At 43.6% G+C, this 16386-nt stretch overlaps 1 protein-coding gene across 8 annotated transcripts in view; it reads right to left on the bottom strand.

Moving 5' to 3' along the window:
• The window catches only part of adck1 (aarF domain containing kinase 1), a 514542-nt gene that overhangs the window by 331664 nt on the left and 166492 nt on the right, over window positions 1-16386 (bottom strand). For all 8 annotated transcript variants that reach the window (XM_041215327.1, XM_041215330.1, XM_041215326.1 and 5 more), the window contains one exon: window positions 15920-16123. In XM_041215327.1, the coding sequence (XP_041071261.1) occupies window positions 15920-16123 (204 nt within the window). The remainder of the gene's footprint in view (window positions 1-15919; window positions 16124-16386) is intronic.

Here is a 16386-nt window from a genome sequence, read left to right as displayed (position 1 = left end):
CAAACTGGAGGAACAACACCTCATCTTCCGACTAGGCACTTTACAGCCTTCTGGACTGAATATTGAATTCAACAACTTTAGGTCTTGAGCTCCCTCCTCCATTCCCACCCCCTTTCTGTTTCTTCCCCCTTCCTTTTGTTTTTCCAATAAATTATATAGATTTTTCTTTTCCCGCCTATATTTTTAATATTTTTAAATCTTTTATGCTCCCCCCACCCCCACTAGAGCTATACCTTGAGTGCCCTACCATCCATTCTTAATTAGCACATTCGTTTAGATAATATCACCAACTTTAACACCTATGTGTTCTTTTGTTCTGTTGTCTGCGACATCTTTTGATGATCTGCTTCTATCACTGCTTGTTTGTCCCTATAACCACACCAACCCCCTCCACTTCTCTCCCCCCACCCAAACCCCCCACCAAACCTTAAACCAGTTTATATTTCACCCCTTTCTTGGATTCACTCAGTTCTGTCGAAGGGTCATGAGGACGCGAAACGTCAACTCTTTTCTTCTCCGCTGATGCTGCCAGACCTGCTGAGTTTTTCCAGGTAATTCTGTTTTTGTTTTGGATTTCCAGCATCCACAGTTTTTTTGTTTTTGTCTTAGGTAGTCTCTACCTTAAAAGTAATTTGTAATAAATCATTCCATATTCTAGTAAGCCTCTGTGAAAAAAATTCAGCCAACTTCCCCTTTCATTTTTCTGTGATAATCCTCAATCAATGCCTCTTGTCAGCAGTGAAAACAGTACTATTTTATTTATTTACCTTCTGAAAACATCGCGGCTTTTTGAAAATCCCTAGTAAATTCCCTAATAAAATGTATTCAGCCCTTAAACCAGCAGGGCTCTGGGGGCATTGCAGTACCATCTCAAATGACAGTACATATTCAGATAGACAAAGCCTGTTGAAGCAATGCTTTGGTACATTTTGTACGTTCAGTGAAGCTGGAGGCAATGCAGTAAATCTACAAGGCCACGTTAACAAAATATCATTTCTTTGTACGCTGAATCAATGCTGCTTTTTGAGGGGGAGAATTTGTATTCTTCACCTATTCCTTTTTTGTTTGTTTTTCAATTTATTTTCAACATCATTTTCCTCACTTGTCACTTTGGCCACTCCTCCCCCTTATTTCACAAAGACGTCTGCCTGCTTTTTTTTAAAGTGAGCATTGCTGGCAAGGCCAGTATTTATTGCCCATTCCCAATTCACCTCGAGAAGGTGGTGGTAAGCAGCCTTCCTGAATTGTCACAGTCCATGGGTTGTGGGAACATGCAGTGCTGTTAGGAAGGGAGTTCCAGGATTATGACTTAGCAACAGTGAAGGAATGGTGATATAGTTCTAAGTCAGGACGGTGTGTGACTTAAGAGGGGAACTTTCAGGCGGTGGTGTTCCCATATGTCTGCTGTCCTAGTTCTTCTAGGTGGCAGAGGTGGTGGATATGGAAGGTGCTGTTGAAGGAGGCTTGGTGAGTTCCTACAGTACATCTTGTAGATGGCACACACTGCTCCATGGTGCACTGGTGGTGGATGGATTGAATATTTAAGGTGGTGGATGAGGTGCCAATTAAGCAGGCTGCTTTGCCCTGGATTGCACTGAGCTTCTTTAGCGTTTTTGGAGCTGCACTCATCCAGGCAAGTGGAGTATATTCAATCATACAACTGACTTGCACCTCATAGATGGTGGAGTGTGCAGTATCTTGTTGTCTGTCATGGCAATAGAGTTCTTGGTTCTCATCCTAACTGGGAGCGACAACACACAGCTGTCAGAGAGAGGGGAGGGAGGGGAAGTTCTGTTCTACTCCACCCGTCCAGCCAACCTCATTACACATAGCATCTAAAAGAGAGAGACAAGTTAAAGTGAGATCCTGCACCAGAACAGGTAAAATACTAGATTGCCAAATTTGGTTGGACATATCATTTGATGTCTAGCCTCCAAATGCACTTCCCCCACTCTCACACCCTTGCAAGGCACTGCCCACACCAAGTCCACAGTGAACAAACTCTTTATTACTCGACTGGGTGGCTTGAGACTTTCAGTCAAACCACCAACTTTCCTATCTCCAACACTTTTACAAATGACAAATGAAAATGCCTGGAGGAAAATAAAATAATTGTAATGACCCATGTGTTTTGGGAAGTATGCATTTCCTTTTTGTGCGATGTCCCTTTTAAACCAAAGTGGGCTGGGAAGCATTCTGAAAGAAAGTTCATCCAGACCCGAACCACAACGAGTGGTTCGGGTCTGGAAGGCACTGCCTGGAAGTGTGGTGGAGGCATGTTCAATCGAGGCATTCAGGAGGGCATCAGATGATTATTTAAATAGAAACAAGGTGCAGGGATACAAGGAAAAGGAAGGGCAATGGCACTAGGTCACACTGCTCACTGGCGAGCCGGTGCAGGCATGATGGGCTGAATGGCCTCCTTCTGTGCCATTAAAATTCTGTGATTCTGTGAAAGTTAACTGATTTCCTGATTATGATGACATTAGGTTCCAAGAAATGCCCATCAAACCAGGGGTTGCCAAGGGAATCAACAGCTAAGCAGCAAAGAGTAAATAGAAAGCTAATTACAATGAGGTTGGGTTTCAGTCTATTTTCTGCTTGGCATTTCAGGGGACAGTGAGAATTCATATAAAGAAGAAATAATCAGGGTTCCCTCCAAGTGGAAGAACTTTCAATTCTGCAGTTATTAAACAGATCCTGGTGTTGAAGCAGATCACTGAGAGTAGAGCAGAGACTGTGTTACCACATTTGTGTGGTAAGTAATGCAAGTGTTTGTAACCAAGTGAAGTGCCACGTTGTTTTATCAACTATTTAAAGCAAAATTTAGCTTTTTTATTTGAAAAATCCATCACCTCTTAATTAATGTTTGGGTTAAGTTGATCTTGGTTTTGTTTGTTACAGTAAAAGTTTTTAAAAGTGAAATCTGGTCCATTGGCTTTTATTCTATTGGCTTCGTGGGGATTCATTTCTTTCAAAACTTAAATCGGTCTCTACAGGAGTAGTAACACATTTTTTTGTCTAATGCCCCTGTGGCTTTTCACACAAGGGCCAAATCTTCCAGTCTCCAAATCGTCAGAGATCAGACGTACAACAGATGATGTGTGTCAGGACCCTGTGAAAGTCTTGACACACGGACCTACGAGAGAATTTCCCAGGAGTTTCAACTTCCAAATCGACAATTCCCCTGCTCTCTGGACCCTCTGCAAACATTCCCAACTCTGAGTTAGAGTTGGAGACTTCAGACAGTTCCAGGGTACTTACCTGGGTAGTTATCCAGGAAATGTTATACAGATTAAAGCCCAGTCAAACACCAGGGTAACTACATAACTGACCCTCTAATCACCCCTTCTGACCCCACAACCACACCCCTGACCTGACTACTCTCCCCCACCTGTTACTTTCCCAACCCAACCTGACCACCACCCCCCATCCATCCAACCACCTGCCCGACCTAACAACCCAGACCCGACATCACTACTCCCCCACGACCAGACCAACCACCTCTCCTAACCACTCAACTATCCCATCAACCCAACAGCACCCTGCCCCCTAACTAGCATTCCACCACCGCACCCACCACCCCCTCCACTCAAACAGACCTGACTATTCCCCTGACAACCTGACTGTACCCCAGGAACCTGACTAGCCCTGTGACCAGAACTGACTACACCCCACCCCCCCACCACCAACCAGACCCCGCTACCCACTCACATATACACGTTACCCACCTTTCCCATTCACTCACTCACCCACTGACCTATTCACTCACTCACCCATTCACTAACATTAAGACTGGATCTTTAAAATTACTATGCGGCACAGAGCTGTAAAAAGGGTGGGGGTGGGGGGGACCTGTCTTCCTGACTCCACTCCGCTCCAATAGAGTTCTCTGGAGGACGCTGCGCTGCACATTTCCTTGAAAGCCGGGATCGGAAGACCCTGGAGGAAATGTACAGCATCATCAAATCGGGAGAATTTTTCAGCACAGCGGCAATCCGACCATCATTGCCGATGCTCAGAAGATCCGAGCAAAAGTTTCTTATAACAGAGGCCTGGAGATTAATCTCCAATTCCAGGAGACTCCTGCCCAGTCCTGTGTTCTGCAATCCCAGCATTTTCTGGGTTTTTTTTTAAAAACAGCTAAGACTCCCCAGTTCATTGATCATCTCGATCCTACAAGGGACGAATAAATAAGATTTCAAACCATTCTTCAGATTACTCGAGAGGGGTTACAAACAGCCGAAATACTGGTCAGAGCTAATGAAACCTTAGCCCTCAAGTGTTATTATAAGATGTAACAGGGAATCCCCTCACTCTCCATCCCTGTGATTGTTAAGTCAAAGAATGAATCATTCCTTTTGTACCTTGGTTTCTGCTTGTAAAGCAACGATTGTGCTGTGGATTTGAGATTAGAAGAATCTATTCCATTCCCTCTCAGATAGATTGTTCTTTTCAATGTTATCAATTTTTTCTGATTTTTCTTTAAGACCCTGAATCTTTTCAAAACCAAGCAGTGACATAATTATACATTTATCATGAATATAGCTGCTACTACGCCCCTTCGAAGACAGATCAAAATAATTAGCACAAGGAGTAAAGCAAGTGGAAAATGATTGGGAGAGAAACACCAAAACAGAAAATGTGCCACTTGGCCCATCACAGAAGAGACCCATGGAAAAGCTACGGCACAGAAAGAGGCCATTCAGTCCATCGTGTCTGCACCGGCTAAAATAAAAACCTAGCCGCCCATTCTAATCCCATTTTCCAACATCCTGAATGTTGTTTTTGCGTACTGGCTGCTCTGTAATCGCCTCCAGGGGCATTTTTTCCTCTCTCTCTTTTTTTCATGAGATGTGGGTTACACTGGCAAGGCCAGAATTTGTTGCCCATCCCTAATTGTTCCTTGAACCAAGTGGCTTGCTTGGCCATTTCAGAGACTTAAGAGTCAAACACATTGTTGTGGGTCTTGAGTCACAGGTAGGCCAGACCAGCTAAGGATGGCAGATTTCCTTCCCTAAAAGACAATAGTGAACCAGATAGGTTTTTACAACAATCAATGATAGTTGTCTAAAAACAAACAGCAAGAGCTTTTACGGATATATAAAAAGAGAGTGTGGCTAAAGTGAGCATGGGACCCTCGAAGGGTGCGACTAGAGAATTGATAACAGGGAACAAGGAAATGGCAGATAATTTAAACCAATATTTTGCATCGGTCTTCATGGTGGAAGACACCATAAGCATTCTAAAGATATCAGATAAGCAAGGAGCTAATGGGATTGAAAGATCTTGTAACAGTCTCTATCATGAGGGACAAAAGTATTTGACAAACTAATGGGACTAAAGGCAGACATGTCACCAGGATCTGATGACCTGCATCCAAGTGTATTAAAGGAAGCGGCTGCAGGGATAGTGGGGCCATTGGTCAAAATATTCCAGAACTCACTGGATTCTGGGAGGATCCCAGAGGATTGGAAAACCTCTGATGTGATGCCGCTGTTCAAGAAGGGAGGGAGACTAAAAGCAGGAAACTATAGGCCAGTCAGCCTAACATCTGTTGTTGGGAAAATGTTAGAGTCCGTTATTAAGGAAGGAATAGCAGGACATTTAGAAAAGCTTAACACAGTCAAACAGAGTCAACATGGTATTGTGAAAGGGAAATCATGTTTGACAAATTTGCTATAGTTCTTTGAGGATATAACAAGCAGGGTCGATAAAGGGGAACTGTTAGATATAACGTATTTGGATTTCCAGAAGTCATTCGAAAAGGTGCCACATAAAAGGTTGTTGTACAAGAGAGGAGCTCACAGTATTGGGGGTAATGTATTAGTATGGATTAAGGACAGATGACAGAGGGCAGAATTTTCTCTTCGTCGTGCGGGGGTGGGCCCCGCATGTTGACATGTAAAATGATGCGCAGTAATTCACCAATTAAACTAATTCTCAACACTGCCCGTCCAACCTTAAGGTTGGCAGGGGGCAGGCGAAGAGCCCAAGCGGCCTTCATGTTTTTCATGAAACCTCATTCACGGGTGGGATGAGGCTTCATGAAGATTTTATTAATTAAATAAAAAAAATTTTGACAATTCATAAACACGTCCCAGCTCATGTGACACTATCACATGAAGGGACATGTCTGAATAATTTGAATCTTCCTTTTTTTCCAAACTTTAAAACTGAACTTAAATCTCCCTGAGGCAGCTCCATGCCACAGGGAGATTTCTGCGCTCTTTCGCACACTTGTGTGAAAGAGCACAGGCCCCGACTCTCCTTCCTCCCTCCGCCCGCACAGGTAGCACTGAGCGTAACCAGGTGCATGTCACTTAATTGGTCCGTCCACGAAAATGGCGGCACGCAGCTGATTGCGGGTGGCGATTGGCCCTGCGCCCGACCTGCCTGCCCGACAGGCAAAAGATTCTGCCCAGAGAGTCGGGATTAATGGGTCTTCTTCAGGTTGGGAACAAAAACTAGTGGAGTGCCACAAGGATCAGTCCTAGGGCCTCAATTATTTGCTATCTATATTAATGACTTGGAGGAAGGGCAGAGTATAATGTATCCAAATTTACTGATGACGCAAAAATAGGTGCGAGGGTATGTTGTGATGAGGATATAAGGAATCTGCAAGGGGATATAGATAGGTTGAGTGAGTGGGCAAAAACTTGGCAGATGGAGTTTAATGTAGGGAAATGCGAGGTCATGCACTTTGGTAAGAAAAATCAAAAGGCAGACTATTATTTAAATGGAGAGAGACTCCCAAAAAAGTGCAGGACAGAGGGACCTGGGTGTTCTTGTGCATGAAACACAAAAAGTTAGCATGCAGGTGCAGCAAGTAATTAAGAAGGCAAATGGAATTTTGGCCTGTATTGCTAGGGGATTGGAGTTTAAAAATAGGGAAGTCTTGTTACAGCTGCACAGGGTGTTGGTGAGGCCTCACCTGGAGTATTGTGTACAGTTTTGGACCCTGTATTTAAGAAAGGATAGACTGGCATTAGAGGTAGTTCAAAAGAGATTCACTACGCTGATTCCTGGGATGAAGGGGTTGACTTATCAAAAAAGGCTAAACAGGTTAGGCCTATATTCAGTAGAGTTTAGAAGATCTAATTGAAACGTAAAAGATTCTAAGGGGGCTTGACAGGGTAGATGTTGAGAAGATGTTTCCTCCAGTGGGGGAATCGCGAACTAGGGAACAGTTACAGAATAAGGGGACATGCATTTAAAACTGAGATGCAAAAGAATTTCTTCTCTCAGAGGACAGTGAATGTCTGGAATTCTCTACTCAGAGCACGGAAAGTATTTAAAGAGGTGATAGATAGATTTTTGAAACATCGGGGATTTGAAGGCTATGAGGAGCTGGCACACAAGAGTAGTTGAGGCCAGGGACATTTCAGCCATGATCTTATTGAATTGTGGGGCAGGCTTGAGGGGCTGAATGGCCTATTCCTGCTCCTATTTCTCATATCATAGTCACTATTGCTGAGACTAACTTTCAATGCCAGATTTATTAATTGAATATAAATTCCACCAACTCCCATTGTTATTATTTAAATGGAGAGAAACTTCAGAATGCTTAGTGCAGAGAGATCTGGGTGTCCTCGTGCATGAATCGCTGAAAGCTAATATGCAGGTATAGCAGGTAATAAGGAAGGCAAATGGAATTTTGGCATTTATTTCTAAAGGAATAGAGTATAAAAATAGGGAAGTGTTGTTGCAACTGTACAAGGCATTGGTGAGACCGCACCTGGAGTAAAGTGCACAGTTTTGGTCCCCTTACTTGAGGAAGGATGTAGTTGCACTGGAGGCAGTTCAGAAGATTCCAGAGATGTGGGGCTTGTCTTATGAGGAGAGATTGAGCAGTTTAGGCCTATACTCGCTAGAGTTTAGAAGGATGAAAGGAGCTCTAATTGAAGTATATGAGATGCTAAAGGGGATAGACAAAGTAGACGGGGAGCGGATGTTTCCCCTTGAGGGGCATTCTAGAACGAGAGGCCATAGTTTTAGGCTATGTGGTGGTAGAGTTAAATCAGAGATGAGGAGGAATTACTTTTCTCAAAGGGTCGTGAATCTGTGGAATTCACTGCCTCAGTGTAGCGGATGCTGAGACACTGAATAAATTTAAGGAGGAGATAGACAGATTTTTAATTAGTAACGGGTTGAAAGGTTATCGGGAGAGGGCGGGAAATTGGAGTTGAGGCCGAATTGAGATCAGCCATAATCATATTGAATGGCGGGGCAGGCTCGAGGGGCTGAATTGCCTCCTCCTAGTTCTTATGCTCTTATGTTCCTATGTTCTATATCTTGACCTGGGTGAGTGAGGGTGCGGGTAGAGGGATGAGATTTGCTGGCACAGACATGCTGGGCTGAATGGCCTTCTTCTATCTTGTTTGATGCTATGATTTCAATCACAATTCAACCTGTGGCTTGTAGACTTGATTTGAAAGTGACATACACCAGACCCAAGTAAGAATCTTAAACTTAATCAAAGACAGTTAAATATTGTAGGGGAAAACTGGCTAAGGTTGATTGGATAAGTAGATTAAAAAGTATGGCAGTGAATAAACAGTGGGAAACATTTAAAGAAACAATTCAAACTTTCCAGTAGAAATACATTCCATTAAAAAACAAAAACTAAGCAAGAAAGATCCACCATGGCTTACTAAGGAAGTTAAGGATAGCATTAGGTTAAAAGAAGGGGCTTATATTGTGGCAAAAAAAGTAGTAAGCCTGAGGATTGAGAGTGTTTTAGAAACCAGCAAAGGGCCACCAAAAAGTTAATCAAAAAGGGAAAAAAATAGAAAGGGTAAATTAGCCAGTATACAAAAACAGATTTAAGACCTTTTATGAACATATTAAAAAGGAGAGTAGCTAAAGTAAACATTAGTTCCTTCGATGCAGAGACAGGGGAAATTATCTTGGGAAAATGAGGAAATGGCAGACATTGAACAAATAACTTGTGCCTGTCTTTACGGTAGAAGACAGAAATTACATACCAGAATTAGAGGATAACCTAGGAATTAATAAGAGCGAGGCACAAAGTAATTAGTATCAGCAGAGAAAAGGTATTGGAGAATCTTAAGGAACTAAAATCCCACAAATTCGCAGGATCTGATGGTCTATATCTTAACAATGCACTTAGAAAATCAAACTATGGTCAGATAAAGTCAACATGATTTTGCAAAAAGTAAACCGTGTTTAACAAATTTAGTCACTTTTTTTAAGGACGTAACTAGTAGTGTAAACAAAAGAAAATCAGTAGACATAGTATACTTGGATTTCCAAAATGCATTTGATAAGGTGCCACACAAATGGTTAAAAGGCAAGATAAGGGCCCATGGAGTAATATATTAGCATGGACGGAGGACTAGTCAATGGACAGCAAGCAAAGGGTAGGGGTAAATGGGGCATTTTCAAGCTGACAGGCTGTGACAGAAGTGCCACAAAGATCAGTGCTGGAGCTTTAGTTATTTACAATCTATATTAATGACATAGACAAAAAGATTGAGGGTAATGTATCTAAGTTTGCTGATGATGCAAAACTAGGTGAAAAGGTAAGCTGTGCAGACAATATTTTTTTTAAAAAGGCATGAAACTTGTGAAAGTTGATGTTCAGAGGAACTTGTCTGTCTTGTGAAAGCTGATGTTCAGAGGAACTTGGCTGTGCTCGTATAAGGAACACAAAGTTAGTATGCAAGCAATTAGGAAGGTAAATGGTATGTTGGCCTTTATTGCAAAGGGGTTAGAATATAAGAATATGGAAGTCTTGCTACGGTTGTACAGAGTTTTGGTGAGATCGCACCTGGAGTACCGCGTGAAGTTTTCTCCATATTTAAGGAAGGATATACTTGCATTTGAGGAGGTACAGCAAAAGGTTCACTGGATTGGTTCCTGGGATGAGAAAGTTGTCCTGTGATTAGAGGCTGAGTAAATTGGGCCTATACCAGTGCTGGGCAGCATACGGCTCTTCTGGGTTCTGTTGTGCGGCCCGCGAGACATTTTGCTAACTGTTGCCCACGTGCAGGGCTGCCAGATTCCACTGGTCTCCGTCCCCGTAGTTTTTTTCCCTACCGGTATCACTAAAGTGATACGCACGCGAAGCAAGGGAATGTGAAGTGAGGTGCATGCTGATTGCACACAACAGAGAACCGTGCACTCCCTCTGCGTTCAATCAAAGCGCAGCTATGGTTCAATTAGCATGCCCAGCAAACTCTTCTTCATGGGGTCATGGTTAGTGCTCATGCCGATTTCAATCTTGTGGCCCAATGAAATGAAGGAGGGCCACTCATGTGGCCCACCCACAAGCCTGGGTTGCCCATCACTGACTTATACTCTCTGGAGTTTAGAAGAATGAGAGTATATCTTACTGAAACATAGGAGATTCTGCAGGGGCCCGACAGGATAGACGCAGAGGTTGTTTGCTCGGCTGGGGAATCTAAAACATGGGGGTGCCATCCCAGGGAAAGTGGCCAATCATTTCAAACCGAGATGAGGAGAAAGTTCTTCCCCCTAAGAGTTGTGAATCTTTGGAATTCTCTACTCCAGAGGGTTGTGAAAGCTTCGTCATTGAACATATTTAAGGCTGAGATAGGCAGATTTTTGGTCTCTGAGGGAATCAGTGGAGATGGAGAGCGGGCAGGAAAATGGTGTTGAAGCAGAGGATCAACAACAGTCGTATTGAACAGTGGAGCAGGCTCAACGGCCACATGGTCTACTCCTGCTCCAATTTCTTATGTTCTTAATAATGCAGCACAGAGAGAGGCCATTCAGCCCATCGTGCCTTTGCTGGCTCTTTGAAAGAGCTGTTCAATTAATCCCACTCCCTCCTCTGCTCTTTCTTTATAACCTCCCAATAATTTCCCTGTTAAGGTGTTTATAGAATTCCCTTTTGAAAGCTACTGTTGAACCTGCTTCCACCTCTTGTTCAGACCGTGCATCCCAGATCATAACAGTTCGCTGTGTAAAAATAAATTCCTCGTCTTATCTCTGGTTCTTTTGCCAATTATTTAAAATCGGTATTCTGATTTACTGACTCTCCTGCCAATGGAAACATTCTCCCCTCACTTACTCTATCAAAACCCATCATCATTTTGAAGTTTTGAAATTTAGTTGGGAACAACTAAGTAGTGGATGAAAGGCAGACCACCCTGATGGCTCCAACTGCCCTGGTGGCTCCGTTTAGATGCACTGCCTGGCTTTGTGCTGAATTGTACAGATTCAGAGGGTAACAGGGTCATTTCCCTGGTCCATACTGAATGAGCTGATCTCAGCCTGGGTGGTGAAACAGGTGCCACAATTGGTATCCAAACCTCAGGTTAGGTCATTCTTGCTCCCGATTGCCAACTAGCGTCCCCAGCTGGCAAATGCAAACGTGTGGACCTCAGGTGCCGCTGGTATCAAGCTTGGGGCCTCTGTCTTCCATTGTTAAACAGATTGCTGACATTCATACATGGGGAACAAAAGAAAGGCAGTCTTGCATTTATATAGCGCCTTTTGCAATCTCAGGAGGTCCCAAAGTGCTTTTACAGCCACTGAAGAATTTTGGAAGTAGTTGTTTGGAAGTACAGAACTTGAGCAATGCTGAAAAAAAAGAGACTTGTCAAAGCTTTACAACTTTCACTCATTCAGACATTTCGCAAGAATAACAATGTAAGGGACAAACAACAATTTACACTGTGTAAGAAGAGAGTGTTGATTGGTTGGCAAGTGGACTCTGATTGATAGAGGCGTTGCTATTGAGAATGCACCAGTGATGGTGACTGACAGTTAACGGCCAAGCATTGTTTGAAATTTAAACCAGGCAGCTTGACTCTGGTCAAGGCATTTCACCGAGGAACGAGCCAGCGAATGGCTGTCACTTATTTTGTTTATCTGAAAAAGGCGCAATGTGTGTACATGTTCTTCCTGTCTGCAAAGAACAGGGCCCTGTGTATTAATATATGTAGCTTCCAGTACACGCATATGTGCCACACTGAGCCTGACAATCTTAAATTGGCTGTAATCCTTAACACACTAAAGATTACTTAGCAAATGTTGTCTAATCGCGGAATCACACCTAATGTTGGACACTGTGTTTTGAGTTTTGCAAGCACAGGTTGGTTGGTACAGTTTATAGCCTGCCCTTTGCGAACAGTGGAAGGGACATTCTGATTGATATGATCCACCTGTCTTTGGGACATACGGCCTACGTACCTAGCATCACACTGGCACTGAAGTTCGTATACCACATTACTCTTTACTCTTTTGTGTGATAGGCAGAGTGTCTCTTTGGCTTGACGGCAGCATTCTGTTAGTGGCAAATACCATTCATGTTGCCATTGCATAGTGGCAGTGTGAAACAGCTAGCTTCACTTGTTGCTCAAATATTTGAGACATCTTAGCCCTCCAGGGTAATCTGAGGTAGACGGGCACTTTTCAGGGCCGAAAGTGACAGCCTTAGGCCTGTTCATGAGTTTGCGTGATATACAGCACGGAATGATCTGATCAGGGTAGCCATTATCCTGCAGGATACCTTTGATGCACCCTTACATGTCTTAAAAGGCTCCATCCTGTGTTCAAATTCACCATTGAAATGGAGCAGTCAAATGAGCTCCCCTTCCTTGACTAAGAGTTGAGAAATCTGCCATGGAGTTCTCTACCATGGTCTACCGCAAGCTACCTTCACTGGTCGATATACACGTTGGGATTCTTACACTTCCGTTGATATAGGATTATACCAATGCTATACGTTTGGTCTTATAAGCAAACATTTAAATAGGACCCAAGCCATCCGCACACCATGCAAGCTTGATGCTGAAATAGGACACATCAAAGGCATCCTGCAGGATAATGGCTACCCTGATCAGATCATTTCACTCTGTATATCATGCAAACTCATGTACTGTCAGCATTGGCCCTGTAAAGTGCCCAATCTACCTCCAATTACGGAAGAGTACGGTATCTCAAAAATGTGAGCAACAAGTGAGGCTAGCTGTGTCACGCTGCTACTATGCAGCAGCAACATGAGTGGTATTCGCCACTAACAAGATGCTGCCATCAAGCCAAAAAGATGTTCTGCCTGTCACATAAATAAGTAATGTGATATACGAATTTCAGCAGCAGTGTGATGCCACTGTTCGCTATGGACAAGGTACAGACCATACCCAACCAGCCCGTGTTTGCACACCTCTAAACACAGTGTCCAACATTAGGTGTGATTCCGCGGTTGGACAACATTTTCTGAATAATCCTCAATGTGCTAAGAATTACGCTGACAACCGATTTACGGTTGTCAGTCAGGCTCAGTGTGGTAGATTAGTGTGTAGCGTGTACTGGAAGCTACATATATTAATACACAGGGCCCTGTTCTTTGCAGACAGAAAGAACATGTACACACATTGCACCTGTTTCAGCTAAACAAAATAAGTGACAGCCATTCGCTGACTTATTCCTCAGAGCAATGCCTTGACCAACCAGGGTCAAGCTGCCTGGAAACAATGCTTGACAGTTAACTGTCAGGCACCATCACTGGTGCATTCTCCATGGCAATGCTTCTACCAATCAGAGTCCACTTGCTAACCAGTCAGCACCCTCTTATAGTATAAATTGTCATTTTCCCTTTATATTGGTATTCTTGCGAAGTGTCCTGATGAGTAAAAGATGAAAAGTTTTGACGTGTCTCTTTTTTCAGCAACTTTGGAAGTGTATTCGCTGTTGCAATATAGGAAAACACAGCAACCAAATTGCGGACAGCATGCTCCCACTAACATCAATGTGATAATGTCCAGATAACTTGCTTTTTTTGTGATGTTGATTGAGGGATTAATATTGGCCAAGGCACCAGGTTTATGTCCCCTGCTCTTCTTCAAAACAGTGCCATGGGATCTGTTACATTCACCTCAAAGGGCCGACAGAGAAATGGCGCAGCTGACAGTGCAGCTCTCCCTCAGCAATTCACTGGGAAGCATCAGCCAAGATTTTTGCGCTCAAGTCTCTGGGGTGGGACTTGAATCACAGCCTTCTGACTCAGAGGTAAGCAATTGAGTGCTTGAACAATGTAACAAACGGAGGCCATGAGCTCTGGAATCACACCTCAATAAGTGCCAGCATCTTTGGGAACAGAGGGGTGAAATTGGAGGGTCGGGGGGGGGGGAGGTGGTTGTTGTTGGGGCCGGGTGGAGTGTGCAGTGTGGCGGCTGAAGGAGAGACAGGTTAAGCTGCTAAGTAGCAGGATCCACTTTAAAGCATTCACCCAGGTGCAAATATGCACATCTCACCATTTATTTATTTGAACATAAAAGCCCAACAGGACTGGGGAAAGAAGCTTTCGTCTGCTGCTACAGGGACTGTCCTCGGCTGTATTTGGGTTGCCCGATGCCCTGCTCACCCAGTGCCAATCTCCCACCCTTGCACACAGGCTGCCAACAACTGGGAACTGAGGGGCATTGAAAAAAAAATTGTACAATAGACATCCAGCCTCGGGCATTGGGTTCTGAACTCTATTTCTGTGTTCAGTCTCCTCACAGAATGAAGAAGGATGAAAATAAAGAGAGCTAGTGAGAGGAGTGGGCGGGTTAAACGACAGCAAGTATAACAGGGTGGAGGGAGGGGTGCTCTTACTGTGAAATGATGGTGAACTTACCCAGCTGCTTTGCTGAAATCAGTGAAGTGTGACTAGCAGCTCCAGCACATCAAATAAATTAAGGTGGATCAGCGATAGAAAACAAATCTAAAGGCAAATTTCTTTCTCCTTCTCCCCTGAAAATGTTTCCCCTCCACACCTTCCCCTCCCCTAGTTCTTGGGTTTGGAAAAAATGATGCATCAGAAAGAAATGTGAAACGGCATTATTTTCAGGCTCCAACCTTGCCCTTCAGAGCCCCTGCTGTCCCTGCCCTCTGCTCGCACACAGTGAGAAAATGATTGGGAACAAAAGGCGCTTGAATATTCCTCAGACTGTCACGCGGCTGGCCTGTGGGTTGCTCTCTGACCCTGCTAACTGGGGCTGATTGCTGTTTCCCTCCCTACGCTCGCATGCCAGGCACAATCGACTTCCCTACAACAAGAGTGAAACAGACATTTTACTCTCAATGGCCATTTTGATGCATAGAGAATGCATCACTTGCAAGCAGTCACTATAGAGCCTGCCAACCGGTGTATCCCTTTCTGTGTGTGTGTGTGTGTATGTGTCTGTGTGTATATGTGGCTGTGTCGTGTGCACACGCGCCAGTCTATCCATGTGTGCATGTATCACACTATCCATATACGTGTATACCTGCTTTCATTGTGTGTGTGTGTGTGTACATACGTTTGTGTGTTTGCGTTCATGTGTGTGCTCGGGTGTGCTCATGTGTGCATGCCTGCCTTGTGCTGGGTGTGTCGATTCCATTCTTTTTCATCCATCTTTCTCAATGCGTTTATTTGTGTTTCTCTTTCTTCCTGCTTGCTTCCTTTTCATCTACTTCTCAGTCTCTCCTTTGTCATCATCTATCCACTGCTCAATTTATGTTTGTACCTATCTTTCTATTCCCATCTTACTGCCTCTATAAACATGGGTCCTGTTTCTCTGTTGCTTATTCTCAACGCTTCAATGGCTAATTATCAGCATTCATCGTGTTAAAGAGACAGCTTCACGGTCATTTCTATGACACCAACACATTATTTGACCCACTCATGACATTAAAAATAATTATATGATAAATACTCCAAACTGTTTTAATTAAAGGTACCGAAATTAACAATATCGCTCAAGACCTGAAAATATAATTATGATAAATACTCTGAATTGTTGTAATTAAAGACATTAAGATTACCAATAGCAGGATATACATGTGTATGTGTACATTAGTATGTGTTGGTGGGGAGAGTGCTAGCTTCAGACTTCCTCCTCCTTTCAATTAAAAATAATTCTATAGAAGACTTAAGAAGATCAAGTGTAAGTTTCCACATTACCCCTTTGCCGAGGTCTTCCTCAACGACCTGCTGGATGTCTTGCAGACTGCTCTGTGGGGCTTTACTATGTAGAATCTTCAGTGTGCTGGTGTACTCTTCAGGTAACAGGTAGTCCAAGCCTCCCAGATGTTGGCCCACTTTGATGAACGTGCCCCTGTTGGCGCAGCAAAGGTTGAGCAAGCGTTCAGCAGAGCGACGATGGACCTTGGTGGGAGGGGAAACAAAAAGAAAGTTCCAGCAGTCTGAAACCTGAAAAGCGAGGCTCCCTTGTTTAAAACAAAGATCACAAGGTATACTTGCTGAAGTAATGGAAAACATCAGACATTGCCGCAATTTTTCACCAAAAAGAATCCGCCCCACAAAAAGCATACAACAAATCATAGGATAGTTACAACATAAAAAGCCATTCAGCCTGTTCATTCCATGCTTGTTTTTTGCAAGGTCAGCTCAGCTAGTCCCACTTCCTC

The sequence above is a fragment of the Carcharodon carcharias genome, chromosome 20 (assembly GCF_017639515.1).
Source record: "Carcharodon carcharias isolate sCarCar2 chromosome 20, sCarCar2.pri, whole genome shotgun sequence".
In the NCBI taxonomy this organism is placed as follows: Eukaryota; Metazoa; Chordata; class Chondrichthyes; order Lamniformes; family Lamnidae; genus Carcharodon; species Carcharodon carcharias.
This window is presented reverse-complemented; position numbering and strand designations above follow the sequence as displayed.